Source organism: Haplochromis burtoni, unplaced genomic scaffold, assembly GCF_018398535.1.
Source record: "Haplochromis burtoni strain Fernald_Lab_line unplaced genomic scaffold, NCSU_Asbu1 Contig_9, whole genome shotgun sequence".
Classification (NCBI taxonomy): Eukaryota; Metazoa; Chordata; class Actinopteri; order Cichliformes; family Cichlidae; genus Haplochromis; species Haplochromis burtoni.
This window is the reverse complement of record NW_024582370.1, coordinates 1412476-1437536: the sequence shown is the minus strand read 5'-3', so window position 1 is coordinate 1437536 and position 25061 is coordinate 1412476. Positions and strand designations below refer to the sequence as shown.

The 25061-nt window shown below is 40.6% G+C and overlaps 1 protein-coding gene across 1 annotated transcript in view; it reads right to left on the bottom strand.

Moving 5' to 3' along the window:
- Positions 1-25061, bottom strand: part of LOC102301975 (chemokine-like protein TAFA-2) — a 93478-nt gene that overhangs the window by 45480 nt on the left and 22937 nt on the right. Inside the window, exon 2 of the mRNA XM_005914704.2 lies at positions 890-990. Within this exon, the coding sequence (XP_005914766.1) occupies positions 890-989 (100 nt within the window). The 5' untranslated portion in view covers position 990. The remainder of the gene's footprint in view (positions 1-889; positions 991-25061) is intronic.

Here is a 25061-nt window from a genome sequence, read left to right as displayed (position 1 = left end):
CTGAACTGACTTGGATTGAGAGGCACCAGCCTTTCAAACTTACTTATGCTGCTTGAGAATTAAAAGTGATTAAGAACAGCTTACATTATAATGACCTTCACTGCAAGCCTACAGCCAATAAAGCCTGTAAGTCCAGCACTCTGACATACCCCTAATAAAAATCTTAACTGTAAAAGCTTCACAACGACACAGAATGAATTCACATTCCTGCCTGTATGTGCATGTAACTGAACAGCATGACCTCAGGAACATAAAAAGCTCTTATTCAAGCAGGTAGCAGCTATAACGTGTTCCGCCTTAAATCTTTGTTGCCTAGAGGTATGGGATTTTCAGTGTCACACACATGTGATCTTTGTGAACCAGGGAGGCGAGTACCCAACCTTCACATGAGAAATGAACTGAAAAGTAGTACGAGGCCTTTGGGCTCAATCACGGTAGTGACTCAGCCACTTGAATCACACGGGAAGGATATCACACAACCAGGGATTTCTAATCCACAAAAGCTCACTTCTCACTGTCTGTGCTGTAACCCCCAGGCATTTTTGAGAGTCACCCACCCTGATGGGACTGCGAGCACGCGAACGCCTCTGAACTGGGAAGACCTTTCTTGTTGGATTACTTGTACCCCCCTTTCTTTTATTAAAGAAGTTTTGTGTGTTCTTCCTGGCAATCTGCCTCGGTGGTCTCGTATTTCATTGTGAATCCGACCTCGGTGTTCCCTCGGGTAGCACGCGGTGTATTCACTATAACTTTACAATATGTGAAAAGAAATTGGCTGCAGAGGTAATCTACAATAGAGCCAATATTGTGGATGTTGTAAACAGACAATGACCCACCGACAGGTGAATATACAGTATACAAGCGGACATATAGGTATACAGCTACCTACCTGTGTGGCTTCTGTGTGCATGTGTGAGGGAGGCCAGACAAAGAGATAGCAGCAGACTCCACACACCTACTCCACAAATGCAAGGACCCCGTTCCCGCATTCTGTCAAAGGGAAAGTAAGCACACAAATGTTGTTAGTGGACAGAAGAGAAGAGGCAAATTTAGAGAATGCATTGCTTTACTTGTATATATGCAAAAAATGTTCCTTTGATTCTCACTGCAGAACTGTTATTAGTGACTCTCTATCCCCCTCTACCTAATTGGGCACCACCTTTCTCATTTATGCAAGTCTGAACCTAATCAAGCACCACACACTGCTGTATATGTTCATGCATGAAGTGAAAAAAGCATCAGCTGAAGCGCAAAGGTTAGTTCAGTGTTTCCCATGAATTCACCAGAACGTTCTCGCACAATAACATGTTAGGCGTTTTGGTAGAAACACTTTAAGAAGTCAGGTGGTGTAAAGAGCAACATTCACACAGTCATACTCTAAAGCAGTGGTTCTTGACCTGGGTTCGATCAAACCCTAGGGGTTCGGCAGAGCCTCCACCATGACATGCATGGCTCATTTTGTGCAGAGTAAAAAACATATCTATGTCTTGAATTTGAAAAACATCATATTTTATTTTTCACTAAAGAGGGGTTCAGTGAATGCGCATATGAAACAGGTGGGGTTCGGTACCTCCAACAAGGTTAAGAACCACTGCTCTAAAGGATCTATTGAGGGCAACTTGGGGTTAAGTCTCTTGCCTAAGGATACTTGATTGGCATGCGGGCTGGATGAGCAGAGGACCAATCCATACACATTCATTCTACCACCTGAACCACATAACTGACTGCAAGTACACAAAAAGCACCTAACGCAGTCCACATTAAGAGCCGGGCTTGGTGGATGTCTGAAACACGGGACTATCACTCAGAAGACTGCTGGTTAAACTATGTTCAACACAAACCTTTTTACATTTACACTTATTTTTTCCTATTTGGCAGATCATTAGGGTAAAGTCTGGTTGGGACTCGAGTCCATGGTTTTGGATTGAAGTTATTACCATTTAAACTCTGTGGTGAAAGGGTTTCCTTTTTGGCAGAAAGTCCTGAGGATAATCTTTTGCTGTGGGGCTGCACCTTCAACCTAACGCCATAAAACAGCTATATTCAATCTCAGAAAACTGTCTTAAAATCACTGAAAGCTCTCTTCGAGTTCTCTCTAATGAAGCTTGGGCATAAGTTCAGTAAGGAAGATCTGTAATCACTCATCTGGCTGTTTTTCTGGGTGTCAGGTTGCTTTTCCATTCTTTAAATCACTCCCACTTTCCCACGCTGTCAGTCTCAATGCTGTCATCATTACTCTAGTCCAATCATCTTCTTTCCTGCCCTCTTTGAGCCAATCAACCTCTGCTTTATGTGATTTACATCTGTGATCTCCATCATTTTCCCTTTCAAACTCATTCGTGCAACCCACCTCCTGCCCATCTCCAACTCACAGACACCTCAGAGATGTATCCAAGCCTCAGTCTTCTTCTTCACCACCACCAGCATCTAGACTCCGGGGAGTCCTGTCCTAAATCGCCGCTGGGACTCCATTCTGCCATGATGGGTCATCAGAGTCTAACTACCAGATATAATAATTTCTCAATAAACAATGTTCAGTTCTTCCAAGTGAGTTCTTCCATTTCTCTTTATTGAACTAAAGTAGAGCCTGTTGCAGAAACGAAGTTCAAATTGATTTTGTTCTTAGGTTTGAATCACACATGTATAAAGCTGTTCAGTCTTGCTTCCTAGAAATTAGAAGTATGTCTAGTGGAAAACAAATAAAACTTTCACACCGAGACCTGGAGAAAGCCATCCACATATTTATTTTCTCTACTGCAACTCTCTCCTGTCTGGCATGAATGAAAAGTTACTCTCTTGCCTGCAGCTGGTTCAGAATTCAGCAGCACAGCTTCTTACTGGTATTAGCAGACAGCAATCACATCACTCAATTCCTGGCTTTTTTCCATTGGCTCCCTGTACGATTTAGAATTGATTTTAAGATTTTAATCATCACTTTTTAATGATGTTGCAATCTGGCCCCAAGCTACTTGGATGAAATGTTGACCCTGTATGAGCTAACTTCAAGCCTTAGATCCTCACATGGGGCCCTTTTGGCTAAATCATAGTCAAGAATAAAATCTAAAAGTGATTGTGCTTCTGTTTTTAGGGCCTCTCAACTTTGGAATGACCTACCTGAGGAAATAAAATGTGCAGAATTAGTAAACCTCTAAATCAATTTTTGAGACACTTTTTATGTGATTTCATTACATGTGATGTCTTTGATATTCTTTGATCCTCTGGTTAACATCTTTCATATGTCACATTTTAAATCTTTGTGTGTGTGTGTGTGTGTGTGTGTGTGTGTGTGTGTGTGTGTGTGTGTGTGTGTGTGTGTGTGTGTAAGAGAGACAGAGGACTCTTACAACTGGCTTTCTGTATAAATACACTGTTTGAATATAGTGCTTCTTAATGGGTCTATGCAAATAAAATGTATTATTACTACGAGACTGGAGGTGCAAGTGGACATATGTTAAACTATAGAACTGTGCGAACTTTATGTTTTGCCTTCAAATTGCCAGACTTTCTTGTCATTTTAAAGGACACTTGAGCAATAATTCTCCAGGCTTTCTGAAAGTCTTTCATTGTTTCTTTTTGGCTGCTTTTTCACTCATTTCCAGTCCATGTGTCTGACCACTTTCACAGAAATCTGTTTGTTTGTTTTTTCAGAATCAGAATACTTTAATAATCCAAAGGGAAATTATGTGGTTACAGTTGCTCCAATAAGAGCAGTGACAGAATGAACTCAATTAAATAATAATACAATATATTACAAAGTTACAAAACATAACAAATAGCTCTTGTATATATACAAATAGCTCAATTATAAATATCTAAAATATTACAGAGATTAAATATTTATGATTGATTGAATTGTTTTTATTTTTTTGTTTTGTTGTTAAGCCACTTAATAAATGATAATGGTAAATAGACTATACTACTTATATATCACCTTTCTACTTAAGTTGAGGACTCAAAACACTTTCATTCACCCAGTTCACGCACACAAGTTCATTCTCTAAAGGAGCCAGGGCAACTTGGGGTTCAGTATTTTCCCTAAGGATACTTTGATATGCGGATTGAAGGAACTGGGGATCAATCCATCCAAATCCAAGTTCCAACTGGTGGATGATCTGAACCACAAACTACTTACTGCAAACATAAAAAAGGACCTAACACAATGGAAGAACCTACACATAATAAACTACTTAAAACCTTAATTTTTCTGTCGGGCATAAATTTGAAGTTTTGTACCAACAAAGTGATTCCCAAACAACCATTAGCCAAAAACTTGGTACATGTCAGAAATGTGTGCAGTATGTCCTTAAAAAATCTTTGGAAACTAGACAAGTGAAGGACAAAAGAAAAAGTGGTCTTTCTACAACAGATATCTGTATTAGTATCTGAAAGTCATGTCCTCAGGGTACAGGAAAATAGCCAGCAAAGATCTGACACGGGACCCAAGAACTGCATCTGGTGCCTTAGCTGATCCATCTACTTATTTTAAAATGGTCTTAATGGAAGGAAGGCTGACAAAAAGAAGAAAATATAGAAGCAAAATATAAAGAAGAGCTGGCTCAAGGGTAGGTCAAGCTACACCCACTTTTAATACAGTGAACAGCCTCTCAAAATATTTCATCTTCTGCCTTCAGAACTGTTAGCACTTTGTCCATCAGTCTACAGTTTTAATCTAGACTTAAATACTGTATGTCTAAGTACTGAATGGATTACAGTGACATTTTGAACATAATGTTTGGTGATCTTCTGACTTTTCCTCTCCTACCACCACCAGGATCAGGCATTACCACTGAAAAAATCTCAACATCTAATTCATGGATTCTAAAATAATATGTACAAAGACAGATAACGCATCCTAACAGTGTTTGTGATTTTAAAACTTTTTATGCCTGTGGCACAATTATGTCCATACTTGAGTCACGTTGAGCATCAAATGTCATTTCTCTAATGCCGTGATGTATCATCTGTGTTACACCTTCTTAACGCAGTAACTGTGAGCATCCTGTAGAATTTAGCCAGCACAACGTCACTGCCATGCATGATTGTTGAGAAAACAGTCATGTATAACCCTTATACTCTACGACTAATGTCAAACATACACAACTGGCAATTATACCCTGCAGTGACCTTCTGTCTCCCTAATAAATACAAAAAAGGCTATTTCACTGTTCACTGCAATAAAAGCACCGGGGATGTGCCAAGAACGGTTCTGGCATTTTTGTGCCCAGACTTGCCTGGCACAGTGTGGAAACAAGATGGAAAGAAAACATCATCATCCACTTCAGGTTTGGCAGTGTTGGCTATTTGCTTTTACCACTTTCATCCCACTTAAAGACATCGCTCCCTGTCATGGCGCACTAACTGTCGGCTTTTCAGAGGAACCGCATTGCTCTTTGGGGCATACGTTTCAAAATGTGAATACAGCATCTCAAATATGCTACTGAGTGAAAAATTGTGTTCCGTCGGCAACATCCACCCATATGCTGCTGAATCTGTTGCTGCTGTTGCAAGTCACGAGGCCACAAGTTTGAGAAAGAAAAGACTGCAGGATGAAGGCACAATGCACACTAAGACACGGAGCCGACTCAGGACAGGTGCACGTTTGTTTTGGGTAAAGAAATAAAGACCTATTAGAGAACAGATACTGCCAATGTCCAAGCAGCCAACAACAAAAACAAGCAAAACAACAAAGCAAAAAAAACCTGTAACACAAAGCTTTTATACCCTCAGGTCTGACAGGAATCTGCAAGCAAGTACAAAACAACTCACCAATAAATCTAATAAAAACAACTTTTCTGATTAAAAAAAATATATTCATCAACTATACTGATCAAATAACAGATTTTATTTATGTGTGTGTATTCAATGTGGACAAGGCCAACAATGGTGAGTAAACACTTAAAGTACTGGGTATCCAAATGCTGGCAGGTGTTTCCACTGAAGTAAAGGATGCACATAATTAAAGCACTTTACATTCTGGGCACTAAGTACACACAAAAAGTTCTTCAACAGACAAACAAGCTGTGTGTTTTCTACCAAGGAAACTGTTTGGTCAGTAAACTTGTGTACATGTGTTTGCGCACTGGTGTGAATAAATAACTGCAGGATGCTGGTAAAGCAAAAGCAAATGCAAGAGGCAGCTGAGCTCTTTTTTATCTTTTACATATGTTGTTTAAATATCTATAGCTTTGCTCAAAACACAACTAAGTCAACTATATACTACTACTAGTCTTGGTCGTACTCCAACTCCAACCTCCAAACACTAAACAGTAGTGAGCAAATGTCTTCAGTCATCCCTCATTTCTTTATATTTTGTTAGGAGACTGGGAATAGCTGCAGTTATTTATTGAACCATGTGCAAACATACATGGAGCTTGAACTCTTTTAAGCAAAGTTTCTTATCATTTCTTCTTGTTGTCTTCAGGAATAGTTCACCAGGTTTCTTGAAATAAATTCAAAGCTCTTCTTTTCTTCTTTCTACTTTTGTTCTATATCAAGATGATATACCTCTTTGCATTTAAACATGAACTATTATTATTATTCTTTGCCCTGCCTTCCTCCCTTTTCATCCTGTTAAAAGAGAGTTTTTCCTTCCCACTTTCACCTGGTGCTTTCTCATATGGCATCATCTGATTGATGGGGTTTTCTCTGTATTATTGTAGTTTTTAAATATAAAGATTGTTGTGATTTGGTGCTATATAAACAAAATCAAATTCAATTGAACTGAATGATCCCACACTGCTTCAATAATGTTGAGCTGTGGGCTCTGAGGAGGTCAGTGACTATGACTGATAATGTTTTTCTTTCTAAGAACTGGCAGTGTGTTTGGGGTCATCGTCGTGCTGAAAATGAAGGCGCTGCCAGTCAAACTCTTTCCAGATGATAATGCATAGTGAATCAAAAGCAGATGCTACTTCTCTGCTTCCATAATTTAATCAATTTTGATAAGATCCCCATGATTACAGGTTGAAATACAGCCCCAACCCGTGAAAGAGCCTCCACCTTGTTTTACAGATGGCTGTAGAACCTGGCTGTTTTACCTATATTATTCTCGCATATTGACAACAAAAAATAAAATCTGAAGTTGTCACTCCATAAGATCTGTTGCCATGGATTTTCAGCCTAGCTCTTGTGTAATTTGAAACACCCTAACCTCTTATTCCTGATTCCCTTCTTTAAGATCAGCTTCTTGATAGTCATCCTTCCACTCAGATCTTTTCTAATGAAGCTTCATCAAATACTGTAGTAGTTGGGTCAACTAGGCCCAGATACATCTCTCAGATTTGGCAATGTTTCCCATTAAATACACAACTTTCAGATACTGTTCATCTGCTGCAGATAGATTTTTAGGGCTGATCATTTTTCTTTTATTCTCCACTTTCCAGTTTTCTTATGTTGGCACGATGGCAAGTTTACAGCTAATAGTTATTTGGGAATACTTATTTGGGGCAGTAATATTTTATCACTGATACAGTAAGTGTGTAATTTTTGGCTCTTTTCATAGAAAAGTAAAATTAAATCACGCTAAATGATGTGCTTTTATGACAGGTAGCCTGCTATGTGTCAATAAAACTCTGGTTCATCCCTTTAGTTAGGCTCCTTTTATGCTGTAATGATTCAGAGGTCAGTGTTAAGTGGTTTAACAAACAAAAAAACCCAAACTCTCCAAAAATGGTGGTAATGAATAACTCTACTAGTAATGAAGGAAAGTCATGGCATTAAAAAAACAAAAATAAAATACTTTTGAAAAGATCTGTGATGATGTAAGTAAAACAAACCAAGCTCTCCAGTATTTGTGTGAGAGTCTGGGCAGATTAACTAAGTGCAGATGAGATTATGCACACACCTGGTTGGATCTGGGCATAATTTGATGTGTTTATTTTGTGCACATATTCTATATTCAAGGATGTATCTGCACGCACGTGTGAGACCGCTTTTGCCGTGAGGAAGTGTGTGTTAAGCTCTGGCTCGAGTTCTGAGCTTGGTGTGTGAGTCATCTGGTTATGCAGCCAGGCATTTGTAGAGCTGGGAGAAGCTGAAAAGCCAGACAGGCTGAGCCAAGGCTTTCTCTGGTTAGGGGGCATCACACACACACAGAGAGTGAGAGAATCACATATATGTGTGTGTGTGTGTGTGTGTGTACTTTTCATCTCTTGTTCCTTTCATCTCTTCCAGTCTTCCTATATCTTTCCTTCTCTCCCTTCTCCTCTCACCCTCTTCCTGCTGTCCTCACCTATCTTCTGCTGGTACTAAATAATTAGGAAACAAAGCAGAGACAGTGCCTGCTTCCTCTCCAGCTCATTTAGATACACAGCAGTGTTTGTGATGATGCAGTGCCACTTCATTATGGCTGGTTGTTTGGTCTGTCTGCCGCAGAATGAGTGGGTGTGTGATATAGAAATGGATTCAGAAAGGGGCAGCAGAAGACAGAGAGAGAGAGAGAGAGTAGTGGAGAGGAGCACTGTGGTTGTGTGTGTGTTTGTGTACGTGTGTGTTTGTGTACGTGTGTGTCTGACTGCTCAGGAACAAGGGGTTCTGATCAATAGCTTCTAAACAGCTCGACTCTCCATCAGTATCAAACTCATCAGAGGACGGTGACTCACACATCTGCACACACTCAAAGGCAACAGACAAATTTTCTATACTGACAAACCAAAAGTCCACGTGTGAGTTCGGAACTTTGTGAATTTCGAGATCACAGTGGCTGGTAAACAAGCGCTTCAAGCAGTGCAGACTCCAGAAATCCTAAACTCCTCTAATCACATCTTTAGCATTAACACTGGTGAGAAAACAGCATTAAATCTTATAACCCTGGATGATGTAGCTTTTTTAACAGAACACAGAGGAGCAAAAGAGAAAGTAAAAGCGAGTTGAGAAAGAAATAGTTGGTGAAAGAGCGGTGGTCTCCAATGACTTCAGCAGTCTGTTCCATCCCTTTAATTAGTCCCATTGGAATGCCCTCCCCGCTCCACGCAGCTGATCAGTTTCCTCTCCATATCTCCAGTCTGTTTTTGTGTGTGCGCACACGTGGGCGTGTGTGTTTGTATGCATCTTAGCTAAAGCCGGACAGACATCTCACGGGCATATGAGCCCTGGATGAGCTCCCAGTGGTAATAGAGAAAAATGTAGTAGAAATACATTAATACTCCAGGAGTTTCCATTCTTTAAGATATAAGCCATTTGGAAAATGAGATCCCTGTGCGCTCTGCATCAGTCACTGCAGCAATTAACATAAAGCGATTTTGATATTAGAACGCACACATTGTTACCCACGGTCACATAAACTGACATTTTTATTTTCATGCATATTGAGAAACAGTCTTTCAGTGACATCATTTACAAGAGGGAATAAACTGTTTCAAAGTAGCAGTTGTGCCAGTACACTATAAGGGATTTTTAGGGTTGCTTTCACACCCCTGTTCAGTTTATACAGGCGCAATTGTCCCTTTAGTGTGGTTCATTTAGGCCAATGTGAAAGCTGTCACCTCAACTGTGGTGCAAACCAGCCAACCTGAGAGCATCAGGACCAGTTCTACATGAAATGTAGAGGTACATTTCATTAGTGGTGTGAAAGCGAATCAAATGCAGCATTTTAACAGCTGAGCTCACAGTTCAGCCAACAGAAACATCTGATAAGGCTTCTTTACAACATTGTTTTAAAATAATAGCCATCAGGAACTTTATAGTTGGGGAATGGTGACATGTCTTTCAGCAGTAGCTCTGGTCTCTCGTGGTCAACCCACGTGTATGCAGACTCCGGTATATGTAACATCAACTAGTTGATTTTTTTAAACTAAACTACAGCTGAATCCATCTGCTCATAAAGGTCTGTAAGCAACATGAAAAGTAATATACAGTACACTGTATATTTATGCAGCTTGTAACTATGGTAACAGGTTTTCATGTCAGCATATGAGTGCAGGGATTTTATTATAATGAGATAGTCAAAAGCATTAAAAACGGGGTGAAATTAGCTTCTCCAATTCAGTAAAAAGCTCTTGGAGATTTTTTTTTTAACCATTTAAATCAGACAGACCTCCTCCTGCAGCTCCTCCCTCTTTTTCTGAGCACAGAACAAACAGCAAGTATGGCCATACATGCTCTAAGTGCGCCAGTTAATAAAGGCATTTGGCTTCACACAAGGTTAAAACCCTGCTCTCATATGTGAAAATCCTCAGCTCACAACATAGCACCCCTTTATTTTACTGCTTTCTCTCTCTCTCTCTGAGACCTATGATTGGTCGAAGTCAGTCTCCCATTACAGGCTAGATTTTATAACACCTGAAAACAGAGCCAAGAAGAGGTGTAAGAGTCGAGTTCCCTCTCACATCACTTGAATTACAATATGCTGAAAGGTTATTTATTTATTTTTTTTGTTTACCAGTGACATCAACAACATGTTGACTCCACTAGCTTAATGACAAAGAGACAAAGCCTTATTTGTCTCATCTCTTTGTCGTATTTATAATAATAATATTCACGTTAGAGTAAATTGTGCTCGCAATTAGTTAACAAATAGAAGAAAACTGTCCTGCTGACTTCAATTCACCAGTGCCGCACACCACCAATGTTATTATTTTTCTGAGGGCCACACAAGGTGTTTATGGGCCCTAAAATTTCCCCATTGTTATATCGTCTTTTATTGCAATGAGAGTAATTTCAGCTCTAACAGTGAGAAACTCTTTGGCACCAATTAGCGGTGACGTCTGTGATCCCTACAATCTGTTACCTTGTATTTTTTTCTGTCCTTGAGCATTGAAATTAAGTAGCTATTGTATGACTGTGACTTCAGAACAATAGATATGAATCATAATCATCCTGATAATTTAAGGGAGAGCTGACTATCTCACTCGCCCGAGGAGCAAAGGTCATCATGATGCTCGCAAGGTTGTTGTTCTATTTAAAGTGAAAACTACCAAGAGAAAATGGAAGCTGCTGTTTGATACCGACAAGAAGCAGCAAAAAAGAAAGGAAAGGACGCAGAGAAAGATGAAAGGTAATTAGGCAAGTGCATAGGAAGTAAGCAAAAGAGCCAAAGGGAATGGTTCAAGGATGAAAGAGAAGGAAGGAATCCAAGGTTACCAGTAACCAGGGTTTCCAAGTACTGTACTTAAACCTGACAAAATGCTTTTGTCTTCCTCTTCACCATCGCCTGTCCATTAAAGGAAAAATGTACCATAAAACGTTCACAAACAGTTGATTTTTTATACTGAATTCTCCATCTAGTCTGATTTATCGTTTGTGAGATCACGGAGTCTTTCGTTGATAAGGTACACGACCCAAACAGAAATGCTGTTAAGGCCAGATCCTGCTGCAGCCTGAATTACACTGTTGCAATACCAGAACAAAAATAATAAGGTATGAAAAACTGCTGGTGTGTGTCGCCTGCACCTTGTATCTCCACTCTTACTAAACTAGCATGTAGATGCTACACACAACAGTGGACAAGAATTGGGAGATGATCATTTGCCGAATGGATTCTGGGTATTCTTGCGAGTTAATGGACGGGCTTGTTTTGTAGCCAGAGTTAGAACTGCAAGGACTTTCCAAACCTAATTGCAACCTCGGGAGATTTCAGCTTGATTAGGCCTCCCCGATCCTGCCAGAAGCATGTGTGTGTGTGTGTGTGTGCATTTGCATGCATGAGTGTGTGATTCATGTGTGTCTTTCATTAATCAAATCCACAGTTTGGTCCTTGTGGCTAAACTCCCTCCATGTGACCTGTAGAAAAAGCCCGTGGCTAAAATTTAAACCTCCAATTTAACTACCATTGTGGAAACATTATATCTGAAACGTGTGAGTCAATGCGCATGAAAATCAGGAGAAGGATCGGGGGAAGTGAGATAATGAGGAGTGGGCATTTCCTCCTCCATTCCTCAACCTCTTATCATTCATTCACTAGTTAACAGCACACTATGACTGCAGCAGAGTGCACATCACAGACTTGACATCCCCCATCTCTCAAATCAGCTTTTGCCTGCTGCTGCTACATGTGTGTCCCCGACACATCCCCGAAGCTTGAGTCGACCCAAGGGTGTCACACTCCATCCATCTCCATCCTCTCTCCTTCTTTGGCTCTGGCTCTGTTTGTCGCATGCTGTGCTAACCTGGAGAGCCCGCTGCACCGCGAGGTACGATCCTGATGTCACTACCAATCCATCGTCCACACACAGCACAGCCACCCCAAAAACATCCTCAGGTCAAACGCACACACACATACACAGAGAAAAAAAAAACAGCGCTGCAGTGTGTGGCTGCTGACAGTACAGATCCAGGTGGTTAACGCAGTTATGTTGTCTGAGCCTTTCTATCAGCCACTAGTCCAACAGCATCAAACAATAAAAGAAAAAAGGAATTGCCAGGCTTCACCTACAGGCGCGAGCTACACCAACCCTGTAAGCTGGCTTAACACTGCAAAAATAACATCAAAGTCCTTCTCTCCGTAGAATACACAGCAGACCACTTTTATATTTATCTATCACATTTTGACTACACTTCAATTTCCGGCGAGGTTCTTGGGCAATGACAGAAAAGAACACTTTGAACTAAATAAACAAATGCAAAGAGGGATCTCTTGAAGCTTTGGAATTGAGGAAATATATTAAAGCAAAATGCTAATGGCCTCCACTATGTGCTCCCTGATGTGGGAAGCCCGGAAGCGTCAGGCATGGGAGAGCACGGTTGGAAAAAATAACCCAGAAGGAAAAGATTGCTTCTTTAATTCAATTTAATTGCAGTTTTTTTTTTCCTTTTGTAGACTTTTGGCTGAAATTATTACAACACTTAATGAAACAGGTGGAAGCCCATTCAGTACTTGAAAGCTTGTAGAGCTTTGTTTCTGAAGAATAGGAGCAGTTGCAAAGTTAAACTGTGACACCAATGGGATTTTGTTGTACCTGAACGAGAAATGAAAACAGGCCGATCAGTTAAAGTCTCATCAGAGAGTGAAAACAATAAAGAACTGCAGAGCCTCAGAGGCTTTAGGATAACTTCCTCCAGCACAGTTAAGCTGTTGGATGCAAAGAAAAGGTGCAGCTCTTCGCTTATTTCGGGACTCAGGGACACAGGAAGAACGCAGGTTCTACTTTTCCAGCTCACTTTAATGGGAGTGCGATTTCATCCGTCTGTCTCCCAGACAGACAGGTGAAAGCGACCGGCAGTAAAAGCACTTACTCTCTCTCTCCTTCTCCCTCTCTCTCTGTCTATACTTTCCTCTCTGTGCTTCCCAACTTAATTTTTCATCACACTGTGGTTTTCAGAAGACCGGGGCTTTTTCTTTTCTCCACTGCCCTCAGCTGGCATATTTAGATTCTACCCCACGTCCATTTCTATCTTCCTCTAGTTTCTGCGGACTTGTAGTAAAAATAGGTCTTTCTTCTAATTCTAATTTGTGTTGTACAGTTATTTCATTTTTAACCTTAATTTTTTATATTTTATTCCTTCCTAGTTAAATTTACCCTTTTTAATTTTTCATATTTATTTCCTATCTTATTCATAGCCTTTTCCTTTTTTTCTTTAGGTCACGAGCAGTTGTCCAAGCATTTCACTGCATATCGTACTGTGTATGACTGTGTACGTGACAAATAGAATTTGAATTTGAATTTGATTCTTCTAGCATTTTTTATAAACCTTTGAATTATTACAACAGTAATAAGGCTCTGAAGATATATATTTTTCCTAACATCAAACAACTGATGACATTTAAAAGATATAGTTTCATACATCTAAACACAAATCCTGGCTTCTCTGCTCAGTCACTTTATGCCCTGTTGAAAGTAAAGACTGTAAAGATTAAACAAACACACTCTCTGAATACAGCACCTGCCACAGAGGACACCGATATATCATTTAAATTCAGTCATGCCAGATTAAAAGACAAGCTGCTGCCAGTTAGGGACCTTAAAAAAATGTTCAATCTGGGTGCAAAAAACCTTCATCCGGAGCTGGGTTCATTCATGTGTGTCAGTGGAGGACTGCCAACACCGCTAGTTTGAGTTGAAAATGTCAAAAAACATAGTGTTTGACAAGGGGGGGGAATGAAGCAGGATAAAAGTAAAAAAGTTCAGTGAACGATTGTGTGTGTGTGTAATGGTAAATGGCCTGCATTTGTATAGCGCTTTTTAGTCCATAGGACCCCAAAGCGCTTTACACTACATTCAGTCATCCACCCATTCACACACACATTCACACACTGGCGATAGCAAGCTACATTGTAGCCACAGCTGCCCTGGGGCGCACTGACAGAGGCGAGGCTGCCGGACACTGGCGCCACCGGGCCCTCTGACCACCACCAGTAGGCAAACACGGGGTTAGTATCTTGCCCAAGGATATTTGGCATGCAGCCAGGATGCAGCCTGGGATCGAACCACCGACCTTCTGATTAGTGGCTGACCTGCTCTGCCACCTGAGCTACAGCCACCCAGGCTGTGTGTGTGTGTGTGTGTGTGTTGTGTGTGTGTGTGCGTGTGTGTGTGTGTGTGTGTGTGTGTGTGTGTGGTGTGTGTGTGTGTGTGTACACGCATGTGACGTTTTGTGTGATGATTACTGATGTGAGCAGAGGAGGGGCAGGAGGTGGCATTTAGGGTCCGAGCTTTTCTCCAGAAACTCTGCCTCGGGTTTATGAAACCCCAAAGAGAGGAAACAGCACTGGGATGACTTCCTGTTTTGTTTCCTTTTTTCTGTCTTTCACTAGATTATGTAATTTTGAAAGCACAACACAGCATTGAAAGCGGAGCGTCTCATTGATGGCTTCAGTCCTCTCTGGTCTCATTCTGTAACTCTCCTAAACTCCCCAGCTCAGACCTATTTCTCTGCCCTAAATGCATAATTCTGTAAATGAAGCATCTGCTTGGGTGGTCCCTGTAGGCCCATGTGTATCAGGCTGAGGCTGACTTAAAAATAGTTTTACTAACAGTTTCCAAAATAAGTAGCACAAGACTACGATTTTGAACTTGATAATGTATGTTAATGTCTAAGATGGCAATGGGTAAATAAGCTGTACGCAGTATAATGAATTTCAAAAATGTGATAACGCTGTAACTATTTACATTCAAATGAATCACGATACTGAACAGGTAGGTAAACGAAAACTAACAGTTAAGTTAATCATTTGGAAGCTTTCACACATATAACCAGCAGCAAGTACTTGCCAATATTTATCCAAACAAAATCACAGTGTTAAGTGTTTCTGTATTAACACTAATTATTGGTATATTGGCATGAAACCAATCATTTCTCTTCAGTTTCGATGTCGTCCTTCCAAAGATCAATATTCGGCATGCTTGCCAACAAGTTTCAGCCAGTGCCACACTGATGAGGAGACGTGACAATAACAGTAATAATTCAGATCCTGTTTAATAGCTGTTCACCAAACAACTCTTGAAGGACATAAACATAAATATAAGCTGATATCAGAACAGGAAATGGTGGCAAGCACGTCAATTTACTATTCTAAAGAGGCCGTAGGTATAAATATGCTTGGCTGTCTGTCACGGTGCTAGTTCTGTAAATGATAAATGGTAAATGCACTGGTTCTTATATGGCGCTTTTCTACGCTATCTGAGCACTCGGAGCGCTTTAGCCCTGATAAATTGGTGACCATTCCAGGGTAGTGATGTCACCAGTACTGATATCTCTCAATGCCAAACTTAGTTTAGTAGCTGTATGATGTATGTGCTGAATAAGGTTTCTAAAAAATCTATACTCAAATCCTAATCAGTACTAACATTTATCAGATTACATACTCATTTGTAACAGCACTGACATCAGCAGTGCTGTTTTTCTTAACTCACAGTGAACCTGAGAAAAACCTGTCAGAAGCACAGGAAATAAACATGGCTTAGATTAATCTCTTTGCACAGACCAGTATTGTTCTTTATTTTATTTTTTGTTTATGCTTCTTACTTTTTCATTTTACACTCAAGGTTTTAAAAATTATGTTGAGTATTTTCCTGGTTATTAAGATTGAGGTTGAAGTTCTAGTATTGTGACGACCCGAATCCTGTTTTGCTTAAATCAACATGGCTTGTGCATAATATTGATTCTGATTGGCCAACATTTCTACATGTTTGTATCACCACCTGTTGCTTTGGCATCCTCTTAGCTTGACATTGTTATTTAAATGGCCTGTACTTGTATAGCACTTTACACAGCCTTTACACTACCAGTCATCCACACATTCACACACTGGTGATGGCAGCTACATTGTAGCCACCCTGGGACGCACTGACAGAGGCGAGGCTGCCGGACACTGGCGCCGCCGGGCCCTCTGACCACCACCAGTAGGCAACGAGTGAAGTGTCTTGCCCAAGGACACAACGACCGAGACTGTCCAAGCCGGGGCTTGAACCGGCAACCTTCCGATTACAAGGCGAACTCCCAACTCTTGAGCCACATGTTCATGTGGACACAAATATTTTTCAAAACAGACATGGAAAAATCTTCATTTAAAAAAGAGACCATGTGGATTTATGTCTCTACTTGAGATATTCTACTAATGCACAATGCCTTCTTTGCACTTCTGGTCTTTTCTAACGCTTTTAGTTATGCTTGCAATTCATCACTACAGGGCATTGTGTTATTTAGAGTTTTGTGTGATCTGTGTTCTTACAGTCAGAAATAACCAAGTTAACATAGACTCATTGCTGTTACATGGGCTGATCATGCTTACTAAGACCCCATTCTAAGTCTGGAAAAATATAATAAAGGATGAACTGAGTAATTCAGTGTGATGGTGTGAGGTAATAGACTTATACATCTGTTTGACTTACTAATCTTAAATAAAATTATTTCACTTACTTGCTAACCATGTTGGAGGACACTGCTGGCAGAGCTGAGGAGTCATTCCGATAAACACAAAGACAGCGGGATACTTTCTATACCTTCTAAAAGGCCAATGCTTTCTCAACCTCTCACATATAAATTTCTCTTTGAAGTAGACCACCAAACCAAGAAGCTATGCATTTTATGACCCCAGAGGCAGGAGATGGGGCATCTATCAGAGGTAGTAATGATTTAAGCACAGCATGGGGGGAACCTGCAGTCCTGCAATGCTAAGCATTTCACCTCAAGGACCTTCTGTTCCCAAAATACATAAAACTCTATATAGTTCAGTTGAATATTCCCCATCTAGGGAATTATCACACTCCCAAGAAAAAAAAAGCCAAAAAAGACCGTCTGCTTTCAGGTGAAAGCAGACGGTCTTTGGATGAACACTGAGCAGATAAGAAATGAAGTTCTCAGACTCGGGGAAAGCCCACGCTGTGAGCATCCATTCAATGGCTAAGACACGAAACCACATAAATGGGAATTAGACTCTCTGAATGTGGATGGCAAAGAGAGACAGGAGAAGAAATGTTCAAACTCTTTCAGTATGAAACAAATTTCAGTCTGTTTAAAGTAATAAAAATACTCAACGATCTTTGTTCCATCTTCATTTAATTCAACCTTCTGCTTCGATGCACAGACAGTTTTTAAAAGTAAAGAAGTTTGATTTTTTTTCTTTTTTGCTTTGCTGTATTTAAAGTAGCTTTAAAGGTTTTTTTCTGTGTTAAAATGCTTCATAGAATATTATCTCAATACCATGATGTCATCCTTGTGAATCACCAAATCCCAGGCATTATTACTTAAATCATAGTTCCATTTATTTTTCAGTTGCTTTAAAAGTCGCCTCCAAAGCCACCATTTCCCTGAGCATTCTCTGACACCTCGATGGGCGTGTCTAGGGAGGGAAGTCAGCACCGACGACGCCCTCTGCTGACAAGCATGCTCGTCTCCTGGTCAGGATGTCCCTTGAAAGTTTTGCCTATAAAAAGCAGCTGCTGGAACGCAACTTTATGGATTCTTTGTTGTCGCCAATAAAAAGCTCTCTCATCGTATTTCTCCATTGCCAGGCAACTTCCGAAAGCTCTTCACTGCCACACGCTGCTGCTGCTGCTGCTGCTGCTGCTGCTGCTGCTGCCCTTTCTCTCTCCATAATTCGTCTCACTGACTCAGCGGCTATGGACATGCAAACAAACACCACACTTTCTTTCTTCTTACCAAGAGACTATAGAAATGACAACTGGGTCCTTTATTCCAAACACTGCTTCCAATAAGAATGACAATCACTCACCTGCATCATACTTTCACTGCCAAGTCTTTCACTAAATTCCTCATTCATTTGTTTTTATAGAGGTAGTTAGTGTTACTGTGAAATTTCTTATTTAATTTCTGCCTAAGTTAATGTGTGTGGGCTTTATAGAGATTTTTGCCATATTTCCAAAATGAAGCTAATTTCCCTACAGCGTGTGGATGATAGAATTTATTCTTACAGGGGTGTTAATTTCATTTTCCTCTATGGCAAATAGCAGGAAATTAATGAAAACTTGTTGTTTTTCTCCCCAGAAAACTCATCATATTGTTCCTATTTCACCTCCCAGCCTGGTGCATATAACTTATGCATGCATTTGATGTGTTATCTGTGCGCACACTCACTGTGTGTCTGTACACGTGTGTGCATTTGCAGCCGACAGTTGTAGATGGCAACAAATATAAGCCATCCTAATAATGCAACGGTGAAGCAGCCAGTAAGGTCAACATGAGAGACTGAATGGAAAGCGAAATGCCTGGATACACCAAACACACACTCACACACACACTGTCTGAATCTATCCCCACCTCCAGGCACATAAACATGGACCCTCCCAATCTGTATATCACTCCCCATCCACACTCTCCCGTATTTTCTCACAAACCATTACTTTTTTCACCTCTCTGATTTCTTCTTCTATCCACCCCCGCTCTTTCTCCTCTCCCCCCTCTGTCCTTCCTCTTTTACATCCATCTTATGCTGATATCGTTGGAGGTCAGACGACACCCTGAGAAAGAGGGCTGAAGAATGGATCCATGATCCTTGGCCTTAATTACAGTGTCAAATGAGCTGTTAGCTATCTACATGCAGGTTTGTGTGTGTGTGTGTGTGTGTGTGTGTGTGTGTGTGTGTGTGTGTGTGTGTGTTCTTTCTCTAATGTGCTAGTCAGCTCCCCACAGATGCAGTTGCCATATCAGCATCCACAACAACAGATGGACTCCAGTTACACACACGCATGCAAATCCACACACGTGCATGCAAACCCACCATATCACATAATATTTATCACAGTCTGCAATAACACAAAATCACAAATAAACAAAACACGACAACAACAACAAAACATGTAGCATGTAACACAAACTCTTCTGTGTTCGTATTTGAGAAAGAGGAGCGTGGTGCGTTTCTGTACAGGCTCATATGGGAACAGGCAGGTTAGTAACTGAACATTTAACCACAGTCCATCCTGTCATTGCAAATTCCACCCAGCAGGAACCGCTTTCTGCTGCCAGTAACCGGCAGATGAGGGATTTGGCGCACATGTACCAAAACTCCCATCAGAAGTTATTGCCAACAGATCAGGGTGAGCTATTGACTTCTACACACAACCGTCTATCAGACATGATAATGGAGAACTGGAGCCACTGGGGCAGGCAGATTGGCAGCTGGGCTGGCAAAATCACAACAGCAGTTGGCTCGAGTTGCTTTGTTTTGTAAAGAGTCTACAGTAACTGTAGTAACTGTAGTAACTGTGGCTTACAGCACATTAAAATGAGAAATCGAGTATCTTAAATTATTAAAATCTTCATTCTGAGTTTAATATTTGACTATGCATTTTTCAGTCTAGTTCACTACATACAACCGTAATCATGGGGAAGACTGCTGACTTGATAGTTAGTGTCATCAAGACCTCCACAAGCAGTGTAAGCCAAGAGGGTCACTGCTGAAAAGGCTTAGCGTTCATGGAGTGCAGTATCACAGCATGTTAATAGAACGTGGTATGAAGGGAAAGGAACATGTGCACAAGCAAGAGGATGACTGCAGCCTTGAGAGAATTGTCAAGAAAATTTGATTCAAGAACTTCACAAGGAGTGGACCATGTCAGTGTATCGACCCTCTGCTTTCCTGTTATTAAGCCACTCCTGAACCGGAAGGAACATCGGAAGCGTCTTAACTGGACTAAGGAGAAAAAGGAGAAAAAGAACTGGACTGTTGCTCAGTGATCATAAGTCCTCTTGACACATGAAAGTGAATTTTCATTTAAGGTACAGAATCCAAGGTGATTGAACTCCAGTGGGAAGTTCTAACAGTCTGTAATGATTAAGGTTGCCATGTCCTCTACTGGTGTTGGTAGTTAAACTATGATGCAGTCACCTATCAGGAGATTTTAAAGGACTTCATGTTTCCATCTGCTGATAAGCTTTATGAAGATGCTGATTTCCTTTTCCTTAACGCCTGTCCAGAGGCCCAAAGCTAACACCAAGCACGTTGGTGACTGCATTATCACTGAGCTTGATGGGCCTTTCAACCTGAAGATGACAAACACCCAACGCAAAAATACAGATGACCTGAAGACTCCTAAACTAAGGAACCTAAACTAATTCGTGTTAAATGAGACTCCAAAAAGTGCTGTGGGGTAATTATTATAATTTTCTGCAGTTTGACATTTCTGAAGGAAATATTTTAGGATTTTCAGATGCTTGATTTCTAATTTTTAAGAAGCAATCAGTCTTAATCATTCAAATCAAAATAAAAAAGCTAGAAATATTCCAGTTTATGTATAATAAATATAGAATATGTGAAAGTTTCCCTTTCAGAATTAAATTGCCAAAAAAAGTCACAGTGATGCACTAGTATTCCTGCAAGTTTGAGAATGATGCGGTTCTCTATATCCGCTTAATCAGGGCAGATGTCCCTGTACGATCACAGTAAATCATTAATAATGCTTCGCCTCATGCACTCATATGCCTGCAGGACACGCACTTCTCTTTTTCCGTGGATAGGTCGTATTCGCAGGAAAACTCACCCAAGTCAAGATGCTTAATCAAATTCAGAGCAACATCCAGCAGAAACGTAAACATGGAACACATCAGATGTTTATATATAGATATAGATATATATAGAGATAGATATAGATATATATGACTTGAATGTCTGTCGTAATAAGCTTGCATTTGTGTGTGAGTGTGTGTGTGTGTGTGTGTGTGTGTGTGTGTGTGTGTGTTGTGTGTTGTTGTGTTGTTTTGTGTTTTGTGTGTGTTGTGTGTGTGTGTGTGTGTGGTGAGTGTGTGTATGTCTAGTTGATATTCCAGGGTGGCTTGTTGTGAGTGTGGTTTCCCACAATTCTTATCAGAGCTGTGATCACAGAAAACTGGTCTCCCCAAATGGAGCACATCCCTCCCTGACACTATCAGCGATGTAGCCACACACACACACACACACACACACACACACACACACACACACACACACACACACACACACACACACACACACACATAGAAAGCCATCCATTATGTTTCTCTGCTGGCGATTCCCCTTCCTTGAGTCTAATTCAATCTTCAAACTTATAACGCAACACCAAAACACGCGCAGCCAAGAACATGAATGCAATTTGGAACAATCTGAGGTGAGTATGTCTGTCTTATGAATAAATAAGAGTTTTTCCTTTACTCAAAACCAGCAGAGGAAATCTGCCTCGGGACGGATAAAACAATTGCTGGCTTAGAAAAATTGAAAACAAAGGAGAAGGGAAAAAAGCCGCAGCAAATACAAAGCGCCAGGGAGGAAAAAGACATGTAATATTCAGTGGGGAAAGCAAGGAGGTCGACATTTTGAGGATTTGTAGTGGGGTAAGAGGGGTGAAAAAAGCAAATGGCTGCAAGGGTGTGTTTGAGTTTGTCTATTTCAGCCCACAGATCCGTTTCAGAGAAGGAAACACACAGATTCTCTCAAGCAGTGATCTAATTGACAAGCCAGTGATGCAGCATAGTGAATTAAAGTACATGAGGTACAAAGCAGTGCAGCACTTCTGCAGCAGTGAGGTAGATCTGCATGCTGATATGCTGAGGAAAGCATCACACAGAGCAGTTCATGCAGAGGTAAAAAAGTGATGAGAAAAAGACTTAGATAAGATGCGTCCTGCTCAAAATCTGCCTTTGCTTCATTCTGGGGAAACGTGTCCTAGTTAATACCCAGCTGCTCAGCGCACAAACATACACTGCCTGCACGCTCGCACAAACACATGCACACACATTCCTGTGCTGCTAATGAACAGCCTGCTTTCTCACTTGGGATTTCTCACCCTATAAGTTTGTTTCCTTCTTTACCTTTACCACATCCATCTATCCTTCCTTCCCTTCCTCTTGCATTCTGGTGACAGCTTCTTCTCTCCGGGGTTTAGCGGTTTGACGTGTGCCCCTCATGCATGCGCAGGATGGCATGGTGTGACACACGCAAGCACTCAAACACACACGCACACTGGAATTCAAATGTCGCACAAAAACACTAACACCCTTTCCCAAAACCAAGCCAACAAAAGTGTAATGAAATGCTAATGGAATAAACTTCGAGTTCACATACACACGCCCACCCCTGTGATCTCAGGCAGCCTTTAGTCAGTGGAAAAAATTAGCAGGTATGACACCTCTTGTGAGAGACTGTGCTGTCACCTATGCACCTATAAATTAGATGAACACTTAAATCCATAATTCTCAAACATCACAGGCAAAAATGCGTCAGTCCCCTGATCCGTAATGTATTCATGTTATTCATCTTCACGCTTGCCATGCACAGCTCTTCTTGTTCAAATACTTGTTTTCACATCCCTTTAATCAAATTTGCACGGATTAATTTTCAGAAAGCATTGAGAGTGTCTTGCCTATAGATAGCGCAGAAATCCCTCAGAAGGCCGAGGGATACACTTGCATCATAGTTTAACATTGTGTCATGTGATATGTGTGGTAATTGAAGCAACTAGTTATTTCTTCTCTTTTGTCGCAGGTCACGGTTTTGTTTCATCAAGCGGTTATAGCTGCGAGCGTCAGTGTCAAACGCCTCGACATTCTGATGCAGACTTCAAACACCTCCTTTTTTTTCAGACGTATAAGCTGTTTGACTCGGAGGCGGGAGATGATGGTTTGTTCAAGCCAGGTCAAAAACCATTTAAAAATTTATCTGTTACATGCAGATGCGTGCTACTAAAATAGAGAAAGCACCAAAAGAGAAGGGGTGAAGAGAGAATGGATAATTATCACTGAAAACAAAGTGAAAAAATAGTGCCAGCGGAGCTGTTTGAAATCCATGCCTGAAATGGGGAGGCATATAAGGGAGTGTGAGTGTAGCCTGAAAGCAACCACCCACAGTTTAATAGGATGCTAGCACTAAAAATACAGTATTTATAATAAGCATCCTTAAAGTTATGGTTTCCCTACACAGCTGACTTTTTACACTTTTTCAGGCATTTCTTACTATTAGGCATTCTGCTCCTTTTAAGGCTACAAGATTATGAGACTCACTAAAAAGATGTGTTGGTAAATACTGTAGTGATTTTTTATAAAATGATCCAAAATATATATTCTGGGTTACATGGTGCATATACTGTATCTTGCCTGAAATAAAATGCAAACAAGTCATTGCACTGTTTAATATTGAAATGACTGTATTTCAGTCACTGGCAGTGGCACTGACTGTATAAGGTGGGAGCCTTTGCTAGCAATAGCCTCAGAAAAGTGTCCTCAAAAACTCAGTGAATGCATCCCTCCTACTCATCATATATAGGAGGAGGGATGGTGTGGGCTGCTAAAGAATCAGAACCGTGGATAGATATCCGTATGTCACGTATATGGATTTTATATCTTCACATACTATGGCAGACAATTCTGGAAAATATCTAAAACAAATGATGAAATCAGTTGGTGGTGTCCAATCACAATGCTATATATCAAATATAAAAGTCCAAGGAAGTCAACGTAACGTTACCTGACTAGGTTTAACTCCGACTCTAATTTCATAAAGTAGCACTGAAAAGAAGAAATACCAAATGTAAATAAAATGTCAAAAGAACATTTAAATTATCTCAAACCTAAAAAGAAGCAAATTAAATTATTCAGAACAGAAAACAACAAGAAGTGCCCTTACAAAAGTGGGATTCAAGTGACTTGTTTTTTTCTGTATATTCCCACTGACTTTTGGCCATTATTTGAGTAGCGTGGTGGCGCTTTCCTCCAGTGAAAGAAACAAGCTCTTTTTACTAAGCTTTGCACATCAAGGGATAGAACATTTAAGACCAGCTTTGTGATTTCCCACAAAATTGCAAAAACAGTAAGCCATTTCCGGATGGGGAGTTTATCAAAGAGTGTTTGGTGTACTCTGCCCATATGCCCTGAGAAAAAAGAAGCATTTAGATTCCCCCAAGGTCTTCAATCATTCAGGATTGAGGACCTTGCAGGAAATCTGAAACGTCAGTTGAAAAAGAAAGCAGATAGTTCTGACTATTTCCTCTTGGCTTTGTAAGAGAGCTGTGACATCCACGACACAGCTCAGTTACTCATCTTTGTACGTGGGATAAAGAAAAAGTTTGAGATTATGGAGGAGTTGGAAGCATTGTGCTGAATGAAAGGTGATGCAACTGTGATGGATTTTTTAACCAAAGTACCGACATGCTCTAATAGGACAAAACTAGCAGGTGCTGCAACCGATGGCTGTCCAAATCTGAAAAATGTCACACTTCTGAAGAGGATGCAAGACAATGTCACAGAAATAATCCCTGAACTGAAATTGGTATTTTGTATTATAAAACAGGAGGCGTTGTGCTGAAAATGAACCGAACTTCATTAGGGCAGAAGAATTAAATTACACACAGTTTGTTGCACTTTTGGAGGAGCATGAGGGTAAACATGGTGACATGAGCTACCACGCAGCTGTCAGGTGGCTCAGCCTGACAGCTGCACTTAGTGCTGAAAAGGTACCTGAGAGCAGAACATTGAAAGTTTTGTGAGAAGAAAAGCAAAACAGATCACACGTTTACTGTTGATGTGACTGCACTAATGAATGAACTGCAAACTGAACTACAAGCCAAGAGCCTATTTGCGCATGAAATGTTCAGCTTGCTGGAGACTTTCACGAGAAAGTTGCTGTTTCTTTTGAGCCAACTGGAGTGCATTATTTAGCCCATACCATCAGCTGATCGCGTCACCTGACGCCCTGCCTGGTG